Genomic DNA, 13,894 nt, shown 5'->3' with positions numbered 1-13,894 from the left:
GTGAGGAAAACTGGAATTAAACCTACTTCTTTAGGGGCTGGGGAATGTAGTTTAAGCAGTAGTGCACTTGCCTGGCATGCGCGGGGCGCTGGGTTCGATCATCAGCACCACATAAAAATAAAGATGTTGTGTCCACCGAAAACTAAAAAATAAATACTAAAAATTTCTCTCTCTCTCTCTCTCTCTCTCTCTCTCTCTAAAAAACAAACAAAAAACCAAACCTACTTCTTTGGGTCATCCCATGGTGGAAGGTGTTTAGATACTAAATACTTAATAGTGGGGTAGTACCAGACAGACGTCTCCAAGATGCGGAGGCAAAACGCATTGTCTTCTATGTCTCATGTAGATGGGACAGACATTGTATGGTATTAAATGGTAAGTAAAGACGAAGAGGAAGGAGCTATAAGTGGTGTTCTGTGTTAATTGACTCAGTGTGATCAGAGCTGTGATATTTGTGTTCCTAGGTTATTGTGGTATGAAAACAGCTTCTTTTTCATTTAGCTCTGGGTGACCAACATATAGACAATCCTGGTGCGACACAGCACTGAGTAAAAAGATACACCACCAAGGCACACCAGTGTGTGAAGGAGAGGTCTGCTTGTCAGAAGTCCACATTTCTGTTGAACATGCCACCTTCAGTCCTTAAGCTCCTAATGTTGATTATAAGTGACAGTTGAAACACTGTTTGTGACTGAACATAACAGAAATATGTAGGGATCAGCACCTTTTTGAAGTATCACCTTTGTCTAGACTAAATGAGGGTTTATAAAACTCAGATATTTTATTTTGGCACTGAGTATTGAACCCAGAAGCACTCTACATCTGAGCTACATCCCCAGCCCTTTTTATTTTTTATTTATTTTATTTTAGTTTTTGATATTTTTGGTACAGGGGATTGAACCCAGAGGTGCTTAACCCTGAGCAACACATCCTAGTTTTGTTGTTGTTGTTTTGAGAGTGGGTCTCATTGAGTTCCCTAGGGTGTGGCTAAATTACTAAAGCTGGCTTTGAATTTGAGATCCTCCTGCCTCAGCCTCCCAAATCACTGGGATTATAGGCATATGCTACCATGCCTGACCTTTTTTTTTTTTTTTTTTTTTTTACTTTGAGATAGGATCTTGCTAAATTGCTAAAGCTGGTTTTGAACTCCTGCCTCAATCTTCTCAGTCTCCTGAGATTACAGGCCTGCACCACTGTGCCTGGTCCCTTCCTGAAAGTTTTTGTAGACAATATGATTGAGTTTTTTCCTAGAATGATAAAACACAGCTTAATGTTTTCCCCTGAAGGAGTTCAGGAGTTGGATTTCATTTTAGTGCCATTTTAATTTAGTTTTTATTGAAGCTGCTTCTTATTTTGGGAAGTAGTAATTTAACTTGCTTTATAAAGAAATACTTAAGGGCTAGGGTTGTAGCTCAGCAGTAGAGCCCTGGCCTGGCACGTGCAAGGCACTGGGTTCAATCCTCAGTACCACATAAAAATAAATAAATAAATGTACCATATCCAACTACGACTAAAAAAAAAACACAAAGAAACGAAACACTTAAAACATAGCCAAATACACACCTCCTTTACTATTACCATAAATGATCCACTACTGACCAAATTCTAGAACGTTGTTTGTATCTTTGTCACTGTGTAGACATTGTTTTTAGGAAAACATAATAAATTATATATTTTCTTCGTTAACAATCTTGTAAAATTCCCCCAGTACTTAAAAAGATCTCAGATTTAAATATGTACATATTATCCAGGTACTTGTAACTAAGTGTTCAATACATATTAACTAGCTTAGAATTATTCAACTTACATACTTTGGGGTGAAGTTTATATATACAACCCTATAGAATAACAGGTGAAATTTCTGAAAACTTATTTTACATGACTCATCTAAGTCACATAGGAGACTGTTCACTCCTGAAGGCTGACCAACATTAAAATTTTAAAAACAGTCATTGTTCCTCTAAAAGCAGAATTTCTATACGATCCAGCATTTCCACTTTTGGGGTTAGTCCCAAAGAAGTGAAAATGGAATGGATACTTGCACACTTATGTTTATGGCAGGATTATTCATAGTGGCTGGAGATGGAAGCAACCCAGGTGTCCATTCATGGAGGAGTGGGTATACACAGACAGTGGAGTATTATTTAGCCTTAAAAAGGAAGGAAATTCTGATACATGCTACAGCATGGATGCTAAGTGAAATAAGCTAGATGCAGAAGACAAGTTCTATGTGATTCCTCTTACAGGAAGGACCAAGAACAGTCAAATTCATAGAGACATAAGGTAGAAGGTGGTTGTCAAGGGCTGGGGGAAAGGAGGAGAACAGTTGTTTAATGGATGCAGAGTTTCAGAGTTGCAAGATTAAAAAGTACTGTAGATGGACAGTGGCGATATCACACGAGAGTGTGAACGTACCTAACATTACAGAACATACACTTAGAAATGGCTAAGTTGGTAGATTTTTATGTTAAGCATTTATTATCACATATTTTAAGAAAGCCTACCAATTAAGGTGCTATCAGGTGTTATCGGTACTGTGAGGAGGCTTGTATGCCCTTGGGAATCTCTGATCATTGCTTGGCATGGCAGTCCCATACCAGGGTAAAAGCTGTTAACCTCAGATCCCTCCAGCTTGCCTAGTAGTGAGAAGTCACTTTTCTGTCTATGGGCCAGCTTCATGTTCTCACCTCTTCCCTGGAAAACCTCAAGAGCAACAGGTTCTTCGGCAGCAAGGATGGGTCACTGACCAGATCACTGGCCCTGAAGTCCAGCTACTCTGGAATCAGCTTGTGGAGAGACTACTGAGGCAGTTAGGTGGCATTGCCCGGTGAGCCAAAGAAGGCATCCTCTTGAACAGAGTACAGGGATGTCCCCCGGACGCACCAGGGCCAGCCCAAACAGAGTAACTTCGTCCAAGATAGGAACTGCCCTCTGGCCATGGTCTAAGGGATGGAGAGGGCAGTGGTCTCAGGTCTGGTCATAAGCCACAGTGGAAGGATCAGCAATCTTCAGTTCTTTAGGCCAGAAGAAACTGAAGTATAATGGCCCCTTCTGTTATCACAGTGCAGCTGCTCTCAAGTAGAAAGGAGAGGCTGTTTGTACACTTGTAATTCTGTATAAAACAGAACCATTATCCTGACTTTAGAAAGTGATAAAAATTCGGCTAAGTGCGTTTGTAGCTGGTCTGCAGCACCCAGGGTGTAGTGTGGCTGGGGCGTGTTATGAAATGAGGTGGCGATGATGACAGCTGTTGTCTGTACCCTGTAGGCATGACAGGGACACAGTGCCTCACAGTGATATCAAGGTGATGAGGCTGTTTTGGTTAAGGATCACTCATTGACCAAAACATACTGAACATATGTGGAGCAGGAAGAGCTGTGCTCCGTCCTGAGGGAATACCGAGGTCAGGAGCCTGGTCCCAGCCCTGGCTGCCTCCAGGGGTGCTTATTTAAGCCTCCGAGCAGATACCTGGGAACTTTCACCCATGAAATAACATGATGAATAAATGATTGAGCACAGAAAGTATTCCATAAGTGCTAGTTATTTTCATTTGCTTAATGGACAATAATTACTTAATAAATAAAATAAAGGTTTGAACAGCTAATGACAACACTGCTACTAAGATTCCACCCAGTCTCAGAGTAAGCACGCTGAAGTGCTGTGAGAAAGAGTACACTAAAAGTGAGGGGTTTTGGTTTTGTTCTGTTTTTTGGGTTTTTTCGAGGTGCCGAGGATTGAACTCAGAGCCTCACACGTGGCATGCAGTGCCCTATCACTGAGCCAGACCCCAGCCTTTAAAACAAACATTTGCTTAGAATGCACAAAAGATAGAAATCCTGACTGGTGCAGTTGGGAGGCTTTGCACAGGAATTGGCATTTGCTCTGAGGGTTGGAGGTCGAGTGGGTGAAGTCTCTTTAGGCAGCAACTGCAGGAGCCAGGTTTGGAAGTGTGGAAACAGTAGATGACCTGGCCGTTGAAGCGTGGAGACTTGGGGCAGGGGCATGGTGGAGTCTTGGGACAGGGGCGTGGTGCCATGGTGGGTGAGGCAGGTTGGGCCTGCTGGGAAGGATTGGGTGGGAGGCAGGGAGATGGCCACTGGAGACCAGCTGCATGCTGAGGAGGTCAGAAGAGCAGAGGATGAGCTTTGTTTCTAGTCAGCTCCATCACGGGACTCCAGACCAGGGCTGATAATTGCAAGGATTTCTTCCTGAATATGGTATTCTGCTTCCTTCACTATGTTCGGACACTAATGCAGTGAGGGAATTTCTGAAAGCAGTTTCAGTTAACTGAAAGCAGTTAGCAATGACCAGATGAGAGTGGGAGAGACGTCCACTTGGTGTTTGATGTGTCCCACATTCCTCTGGAATTTGCTTTCTTTGGGCTTGTGAAGACCAGGTAACTGGCTGGGCAGAACCAAGGGGAGCTAAGGCTCAAGACTTTCAGACCTGAAAGGAATCTGGGTTGCTGCTTTCACAGGGTGTAGGGAGAAAAGGTCTGCCTTGGGTGACGCTGCTGTGCCAGCCTCACGTAGTGTGTTGGGCCTTCGTCACTCATTTCAGGCGTCTTCTGACAGCTGGGTGAGGTAGGAGGCTGAGTCAGATGAAAGGACTTGTTGAAGAATCCTGTCCAGGTCTGTGTGTCCTCAGGTCCTGCTTTCTGATCATCCTTTATGCACTTGACTTGCACAAGGGCACGTATTACTAGTGCTAAGGTGGGGCTTTTAACTGGTGGCTGGTTCTGTCCTGTGCCCTTTTATACAGAAAATGCCTCATTAGTGGATGTCTCTTATTTATAATTGTGGTCATGAAGCCCATGCACCAGGGACTCTTCCAGATGCGAGCATACAGAGGAACTACATGTCCCTAACCCCGTGGAGCTCAGTTAGAAAAGCAGGGACGTGGAGTCACAGTGAAACAGATATAAGGATGTCAGAGGAGCAGGTGATCAGAGTCCAACTTCTAGCCAGCAAATGGATGTTTGTGTTGACTGCTGGCGGCCCTATCAAGCTTGGGAGTGGGGGCGTGGGGTGACCAGCTGGAGAGGGCATATTCCTAGTCCCTGGCCTGGCCCAATCCTGGTGCCTCTCAGGGGCCTTTTCCCTCCGATGCCTGGCTGTTACTTGGGCAGCATGTCCTGGCCCTCTGTGATTGGCAGCCCTGACTGTTGTGGCCAGGCCTTTCCTATCTACCCTTCTACTTGCCTCATGCCAACCCTGCATTTGCTCCCTGGTTCTTCCTCCATCAGCTTCCTGTGGCCACCCTGCTCCCTCCTGTCATTGCCGTGACAGCTTGTCACTGCTCACAGCACCTTTTTGCAGCCCAGAGCAGGAGCACAGGGTGGAGGCGCCATGGAAGTGGTTGTCTTGGCATGTGGCTTCCCTTGTGCTCCTGAGCACTGTGGCTGGGCTGGCCACGACCCTTGTCAGGATCTGTGGCTGCACTCTACAGTCCAGCAGCCAGCCCTGTGAGACTTGGACACGGCTTGGCTGGATGGTGTGCTGTGGCCTGCAAAATGCTTATCAGGTTTTGAAGGTTTAGTACAAAAGAGAAAGTTAAAATTTCATTGTTCTTTTTTGTTGTTGTTCGTTTTGTTTTGTTTTTGGACTTGGGATTGAATACAGGGCCTCACATGTGCTGGCAAGTGCTCTGCCACCCAGCTAGGTCCCCAGCCCTTTTCTTTTCTCTTCTTTCCCTTTCTTTCCTGGTACTGGCGATAGAACCCAGAGGAGCTCTGCCACTGAGCTTCCCAGGCTTGCCTTAAACTTGAGATCCTTCTGCTTCAGTCTCCAAGTCGCTGAAATTATAGGCATGTGCCATCATGCCTGGCCCAACTTCAGTAATTTTAAAATGTTGATTACATGTAAAAATATTATATTGGATTTATTGGGTCAAGTACAGTATAGTAAAGTTACATTTATCTGCTTTTTATTTCCTTATGACTTGGTATTGCCACTATAATTTAAAATTGTATATCTGCTTGCATTGTGTTTCTGTGGAATGGCACTAATAATGTGAAGGATCTCTGGAAAAACACCCTCTGAGATGCAGGTGACAACTTTTGAGTTTTAGAATAATTTAGAACTCCGGGCTGGGGGTATAGCTCAGTTGGTAGAGTGCTTGCCTCGCATGTACAAGGCCTTGGGTTCAGTCCCCAGCAACACACACACACACACACACACACACACACACACACACACAGAATACCTTAGACCTCCATTTCTTTTTTTGGGGGGGGGGGTGCTAGGAATTGGATACAGGGGCATTAAACCACTGAGCCACACCCACCACCACCACCTTTTTTTAAACCCAGTGCCTCACACATGCTAGGCAAGTGCTCTCCTGCTGAGCTGTTTAGGACCTCACTAAGTCACTGAGGCTGACTTTGAACTCAGTCCTCCTGCCTCAGCCTCCTGAGCTATTAGGATTACAGGTGTGCACCACTGTGCCCAGCTCAGACCCCCTGTTCTTGATGTAAAATATATTGTATTGTCATATGAAGACATAACTTTAAACATAATCAGATTGTATTTGCTTAAAGAATAAAATAGTATTTTCCCAACTTAGTTGTCTTGTAAAGTTTAATACACAGAGTAATGAAGTAATAAAAAAAAAAGCTCAATAAAAGTTTGAAATTAGATTTATTTCTAAATTTATCATTGTGAGACTTCAATTAAAATGCTGGGATGGAACTGCTTTGAGGAAATGGTTGTCACCTCTTACTCTGGGGATTGTCATTTGAACTTCTCCGAGGCCTTCCTCCTTCTTCCCACTTAATAAGCAGATATTCTTGAAGGTACTGTGTGCCTGTTTCTTTTTGTTGCTGCTGTTCTATTTAGTTGTTCATGACAGCAGAATGCATTTAAATTCATTATACGCAAATGGAGCACAGTTTTTCATTTCTCTGGTTATACACAATGTATACACCATATATACAGTCATATGTGTACCTAAGGTAATGATGCTGTTCTTTAGTTTCAGAACACAGTAGGAAACTGGCCAGAACCCAGCTGTGTCCACCTTATTTCTAGTGAGAGGGATAGGCAAATAAACAGAATATCAGGGAATAACCAGGGTACCTTTGGGCTGCCCAAGTGGGAGCAGGGTCCTCTCTGGCTGTCATGGGAATGCCTTCACGTGGGGTATGCTTTAGGTCAGCATGACAGTGTGGCCTTGTGAAGTAGTCTGGTTCTGAGTTTACTTTGAAAATAGGTGCAGGACCTAATAATGGTGGGTTGAAGGTGGGGGTCTCATGGCAAAGAGGACTCACAAATGACATCTTTTACTTACTTGTGATCTGCTGGAAAAGAGTTCAGCAGATTGGCAGTTTTGTGATGCAGGTGTCCAGCTTGAGATGCCTCTCAGCCGCACAGGGAGGGAACACACAAGCCTGGAGATGAGGAGCTGGGCCAGAGATGTATGGCCTCTGATGCCACGGGTGGATAAAATCACACAGAAATGTCCATGGCCCTGAGGACTGCAAGCTGGGCCCCAGGGCATGTGGTACTTCCAAGTGCCTGAGAGGAGGAAGTAAAAGGCACTGGAAAGGAAGGGCTTTGACATGGGAGAAACTCAGGAAAGGTTGTCCCAAAGCAGGTGACATTTGGAGATGGAAGGAAGGGGCCCCTGCTTTGTTATGCTGGTGTTTGGAGGTGGCATCATTTGGGGGCAGAGGGTTGCAGTGGTTGAACGTGTGTTTGGGGCACTCGGGAGATGGGAGCGGCCGGGAGATGAAGCCAGAGCAGCCCAGGCCTGTGAGAAGTCTGTCAGGAAGAGTGGAGTGGGAGGGGGCAAGAGGAAGACAAGTTGGTTCTTCTGTTGGTTTGCCTGAGAGGTGTTGAGCAATAGAGCTGAGACATGATGGGTTTAGGAGGACACTCAGTTAAGAAGGCACAAGGATAATAATCCTTGGTGACCAAGGAAGTGATGGGTTAGGGTTGCAGCTGTGGGAGATGTATGAGAGGTGTGGCCTCTGCATGGAGACCAGCGGGGCTCAGTGAGGTTTCATTTCTTTGACAGGATATTAGGCATGACTCTGTTATTCTTTCTTCTTCTTCTTCTTCTTCTTTTAATTAGTAACTTTATTAAATCTCAGTCCTTGACCTCATGTCTTTTTTGTTTTTAAGTATTTTTTTAGTTGTAGATGGACACAGTACCTTTATTTATTTATCAATATGTGGTGCTAAGGATCAAACCCAGTGCCTCACACATGCTAGGTGAGCGCTCTACCACTGAGCCACAGCCCCAGCCCTCTTTCTTCTTTTCATTAAATTTGTATTGAAATGTCATAAGTTCTCCCTAAAAATCATTTTAAACTTATGATGATAATTTCTCATTTATAAAGACTTGTTGAGTTTTTATATTGTATTAAAATCAGTTCATTGCTCTCATTGTCCTACAGGATGGATGGATGGATGGATGGATGGATGGATAAATGGATAAATAGATAGATAGATGGATGGATGAGATAAACCAAACCCTGCTGGTCTTTTGTGTTAGAATTTAGGAGGAGCTCATCCCTAGAAGCCCTTCCAGTTGCTTGCTCTATCAGTTCTTAATGTAGCCCTTTGCTGCCACCTAGTGTCAGAGTTTTCTTTTGGAGTTTTTTTGCAGGGGTGGTGAGGAAGGAGCTTTTTTAATTAAAACCTGAATAAAGGAAATTCAATTTAATTCCAAATACATTGGTTCTTGGTGACTTTTTTTTTTCTTTAAATAATAGACAAGGGCTGGGGTTGTGGCTCAGAGGTAGAGTGCTCGCCTAGCATATATGAGGCCCTGGGTTCGATCCTCTGCACCACATATAAATGAATAAAATAAAGGTATTTTGTCCAACTACAACTAAAAAATAAATATTAAAATAATAATAACAATAATAATAGACAAGGGGGCTGGGGTAGTGGTTCAGTGGTAGAGTGCTTGCCTAGCACGGGTGAGGCACTGGTTTCGGTTCTCAGCACCACATAAAAATAAACAAAAATAGAGTTCTATCAGCAACTAAAATAATAGATAAATAAATAATAGACAAAAGTAATAATCCATGTCTTCTTATCAAGTACCATTACAATATAGATAAAACAAACCAGATACCTAAATATATAGATGTCTGGTTCTGATAGAGTGGATTAATATAAAATCTATATAATGATTAAAACTTTTATGCTGTTTTTTTTTTTTTTTTCTTTTAAACTATGGTGCCAGGAGAGCTCTGAGGCGACCCCTCTAGAACATGAAACAAACCCTGATCCCATATAATCCATCGTAAGTCTCACCCATGAGGAGCAGTAATCTGGCTGGGTTGAGGAGCCCCTGATCTTTGATGTTAATTCCTTATTCCCTGGTCAAAGATATTTTGGCTTAGACTGTGGTGACCTTCTCTATTTTTAAGTAAAATCTTTTTATCATGTTCAGTCATCTAATTTGGAAAGTAGGATATGATATTTGGAGAGAAGACAGTTAAAGAACAGTGAGTGGCAATGAATCTACTTTAGATAACCTTGAAAAGTAGCTTCATAGCCAGAGGGACTTGTGACACTATTTGCCAGCAGCTACTCTTTGTTTTGGGAATTGGCCAGACATAGCACAGCATAATCATACTTTCATGTGAGAGTTGTTTTTTCCTTTAATGGCTGTTGCTGCCTCAAAGGGGATGGGCAAAAGAATTTAAGTTGCCATTTCTTGTTGGTAATATTGGTAGACTCATGATGTGTTTCATGTTTACTTTCTAGATGGGCTACCTTATAAGAATCCCATTACAGCCAGGCACAATGATGCACACCTGTAATCCCAGCTGCTTGGGAGGCTGAGGCAGAAGGATCTAAAGTTCAAAGCCAGTCTCAGCAACTTGGCAAGGCCCTAAGCAACTTAATGAGACTCTTTCTCAAAATATAAAATAAAAAGGGCTGGGGATGTGGCTCAGTTGTTGAGCAACCTGGGTTCCATACCTGGTACCAGGAAAAAAAAAGAAAAAAAAAAAAGAAGAATCCCATTACACTGCAGGTCTGGAGTTGTTTGCTGGAATTTTTCTGAGTTAATTTGTTATCTGGATCTTCCACTATCCCCTTGCCTCCCACTGCTGAACAGAGCCTGGACATAGATTTTTTTAAAGGAAAAATAAAAGAATGTCTGTTTCTTCTCTGGAGTAGTGCAGTTGGGAACAAAAGGAGAAAATGACTTGTTTGGAGAGAAATCTGAGGGGGAGAGCGCTGCTGGCTGCTGTGCAGGTAGTGCTGGTGGAGGGTGCCCTGAGCCCACAAATGGATATGTGGGACTTTAACTTATTTCATGTTCATTTCTGTAAAACAAATTGATTTAATCTGCATACTAATTTAATTCACTTTGCTATGTAGAATTCTCTTGACTAGTTGGTAAACGGAAAAGTAGAAGCACAGTCTAGCCATTTATTAGCACTGCAGCCTTGAGCAAATTTCTTAAGCCTCAGTTCCATACTGGAAAATGTGTGCAGTTGTAAGGAGAGTGTGTCACGGGTAACCAGCGCAAAAACCCTACCGGGTGCTTGGCACAGTGCTTAAAGGCCCAAGTGGTAGTGAATGTCAATATCAATATTATCATTTGTGCAAATATCACTGAAACTAAGAGTGGAAACAAAGGCAGAGTCTTGGCATGAACCAAAAAGTTACATTAGAATGTATTTAGTATTAAATATGGACAAATGTTGATAAAGGAATATTGTGTTTTTAAGTTTTACCCTGGGAGGAGTTTATAAGTTGTAAGAAATGTACCCTTTAATTGGTCAAGGAAAACATCCATCCTCAGGAATCTTTTCTTGATTCCAATTTAAAAAAAAAAAAAAAAAACCAAAGCAAGCTACTGGCTTGCTTTCCAGATTTTACTAACTAATCATAAAAAGTTTTAATTTGGAATTTGGAATTAAATCTCATCAATAAGTATTTAATTATATTATATACTTCCCAAGCCAGCATGGTGGCACACACCTGTAATTCCAGCTACTCAGGAGGCTAAGGCAAGAGGACTGTGAGTTCAAGGCCAGCCTTGGAAACTTAGCAAGATCCTATCTCAATGGGCTGGGCTGGGGCTGTAGCTCAGTGGCGGAGTGCTTGCCTAGCATGTGTGAGGCACTGGGTTCAATCCTCAGCACCACATAAAAAAATAAACAAATAAAATAAAGGAACTCTGTCCATCTAGAACTACCCAATTTTTTTTTTTTAAATCCTATCTATCTGGGCTGGGGATGTGGCTCAAGCGGTAGCACGCTCGCCTGGCATGCGTGCGGCCCGGGTTCGATCCTCAGCACCCCATATAAACAAAGATGTTATGTCCGCCAATAACTAAAAAATAAATATTAAACCTCTCTCTCTCTCTCTCTCTCTCCCCCTCTCTCCCTCTCTCCCTCTCTCACTCTCTCTCTAAAAAAAAAAAAAAAATCCTATCTATCTTTTGGGGGAGCAGTATTCCCAAAAAAGTGTGCTCCCCAAAAAGATAGATTTACGCATCCCCCAACATGCAGTTGTGAAGTAAAGATGGGGGACCTTTGGGGCTGGGGTGGTGGCTCAGTGGTAGAGTGCTCGCCTAGCATGCATGAGACACTGGGTTCAATCCTCGGTGCCACATAAAAAAACAAACTAATGTATCCACCTAAAACTAACGATAAATAAATAAATATTAAAAAAAAAAAAAAAGATGGGTGACCTTGGGCAGTCACACAGAATAGCCAGAAACTCCAGTATCTCATGTGTGTCAGATGTCTGACTGGGTTTGTTCCTTTTCCTGCCCAGGCTGCTGTCCTCTGAATAGGCTTATTAGCTTGGTGAGTATTAGGAGTGACTGGAATGCCCTTCCTCACAGTGTTCTCTGGGCAGCACAGGGCCCTAGGGAAGGAAGCTGGGGGAGACCTGCATAGTGTCTCCTGTGCTGAGCAGGCTTCCCCATCTCTCCCCATTTTCATCTCCTTCTCTCCTCTATTGCTCACTGGTGCTTTGGAGGTGGCCACAGAGCCTTCATAATGAAAGGCTCACTGACCACCTGTTTCCTAGTCAGGCAGTTCAAATGATGCCCTTTCTTTTATCCTCCACATCACCTCTTGGTTCTCTGAAAATTTCTAGACTTCTGCACTGCACTTAGTTTACATTTTGCATAATTACAAATTTATATTTTATATACTGTTTTGTTTTATATAAAAAAATCTTAGACTGGCCTTAAGAGCATAACAATGTTCTATACTTTTAGAAATGCTGGAATATAAGTACTTTTTTAATTCAAAATTTCTTTGGTTCCAGATTCTTTATTAAGTGCAAACCAAAGTAGCTCTTGGTAAGTGACCTTGATAATGAGTGGCCGCTAAGGCATATGTCCGGAGGCTAGTTTGTTTGATGATCCACTTTGACACTTACATGCACTGGTTTTTTGCAGGGCGATCTAAAAGCATACCTGCGCAATGAGCAAGAGCACGTGCGGGGGGACTCACAGACCATGCTGCTACAGAGGATGGCCTGCGAGATCGCTGCGGGGCTGGCGGCCATGCACAAGCTGCATTTCCTACACAGGTGGGTGTGGCTGGGCACAGGTGCCTCATGCATCACTAGTGTTGTGTCCATAGAGGCTGTGCAGTTTGTGAAAAGGCACTAAGGAACCTTTAGGAGCACAGGTTGTGGAGTGAATCATTGGCTTAAACAAGTAGAAGTAGTTCTTCCCAGTGTCCAGGTAAAGGTTGAGTTGGGTTTCATTTAAACCAATACTAGTGAATAAAACGTCTTAATACAGCTTAAGATCTAGAAATTATTTCCAGAATTTCAAAGAGTTTAAAAAGCGTACATGCCGCAGAGTAGGGAGTAAACAGGCCCAGTCTCCCTGGTGACATCCTGCTTGCTATGTCTTTTTCATGTCACCTCTAGGCATCTGATTGTACTACTAGACACTGTGTCCTGGTTCACACCCCAGCGCAAGGCCAGCAGCATCTTTTTATAGAAGGTCACAGCATTGGCTTCTGGCCAGCTAAACGGTTGGCTTACAGGTGCCAGCTCAGAAGCAAGTGTGTCAAGGGCTTGGATCTGGGGGCCTGTCCTCGTGTCCAGGGTAGAGGTGGTCACAAGCGGTTTGGGCAGTGCAATGATCCAAGTAGTATTTCTGATGAAATCTTTCAAGGACTGCATGAAATAACCTCTGCACTTTGTATTTTGTTCAGGTCATTGTTGGTGGTTTTCATAATGAAAACAGCCAAGGGTTTTGAGTTCTATATCACATGAACTCTGTTCGGTGAACCCCAAAAGAGATTTCTACTTCTTATCTTCCAGGCTTTTGACCTCAGATTTATGTTTAAAAGACAATTTAATTTCTTAGATATCTGGGGAAACCAGGATGATCTCATTAGTTGGCTGACTAAATCATGTAACTCTTAATAACCCAAAGACCTGAAAGGGAATACCTTTGTCTTGACTTGAGGGAGGTGTCTGTGAAGTATTGTATTAAAAAAAAAAAAAAAAAAGATTACAGATTAATACATTCATAGTATGACTATAATTTTTTAAAGTAAGACCTGGTTGCATTTGTTAGGAGTGTATGGACAGGCTTAGAAAAGTTCCCCGCTTCATAGTGGGGAAAAAAACGGAAGCTAATCTTTTTCTTACACATCTACATGTTATTTGACTTGCAGTAATGAACAAGTCGTTCTGATAAAGTGTTCTTAAAAGACCTAAAAGGTTATGGGTTTCTTCAGGCCTAAGGTAGAATTCCTTACATAGAACTTAAAATGTAAATACCTGTTCATGTGATAATGGAGAAATCCTATATTTAGTCTTTGAATCTTTTATAACATGTTAATATCTAGCATGATTTTTATTGTTAATCTTTTGTCAAATACAGATGATTATTGCCTAACACTTGCCTTAGGGATTTTTTAAATTTTGGAGAAGATAACATTTAA

At 42.6% G+C, this 13,894-nt stretch overlaps 1 protein-coding gene across 3 annotated transcripts in view; it reads left to right on the top strand.

Annotated features, from left to right (window-relative positions):
• Lmtk2 (lemur tyrosine kinase 2) overlaps positions 1 to 13,894 on the top strand; it is an 85,473-nt gene that overhangs the window by 45,639 nt on the left and 25,940 nt on the right. For all 3 annotated transcript variants that reach the window (XM_076840015.1, XM_076840016.1, XM_076840014.1), the window contains exon 7: positions 12,385 to 12,518. In XM_076840015.1, coding sequence (XP_076696130.1) covers positions 12,385 to 12,518 — 134 coding nt within the window. The remainder of the gene's footprint in view (positions 1 to 12,384; positions 12,519 to 13,894) is intronic.

This window comes from Callospermophilus lateralis, chromosome 19 (assembly GCF_048772815.1).
Source record: "Callospermophilus lateralis isolate mCalLat2 chromosome 19, mCalLat2.hap1, whole genome shotgun sequence".
NCBI lineage: Eukaryota > Metazoa > Chordata > Mammalia > Rodentia > Sciuridae > Callospermophilus > Callospermophilus lateralis.
Note: the sequence above shows the minus strand (reverse complement) of the source record. Positions and strands in the feature narration are given on the sequence as shown.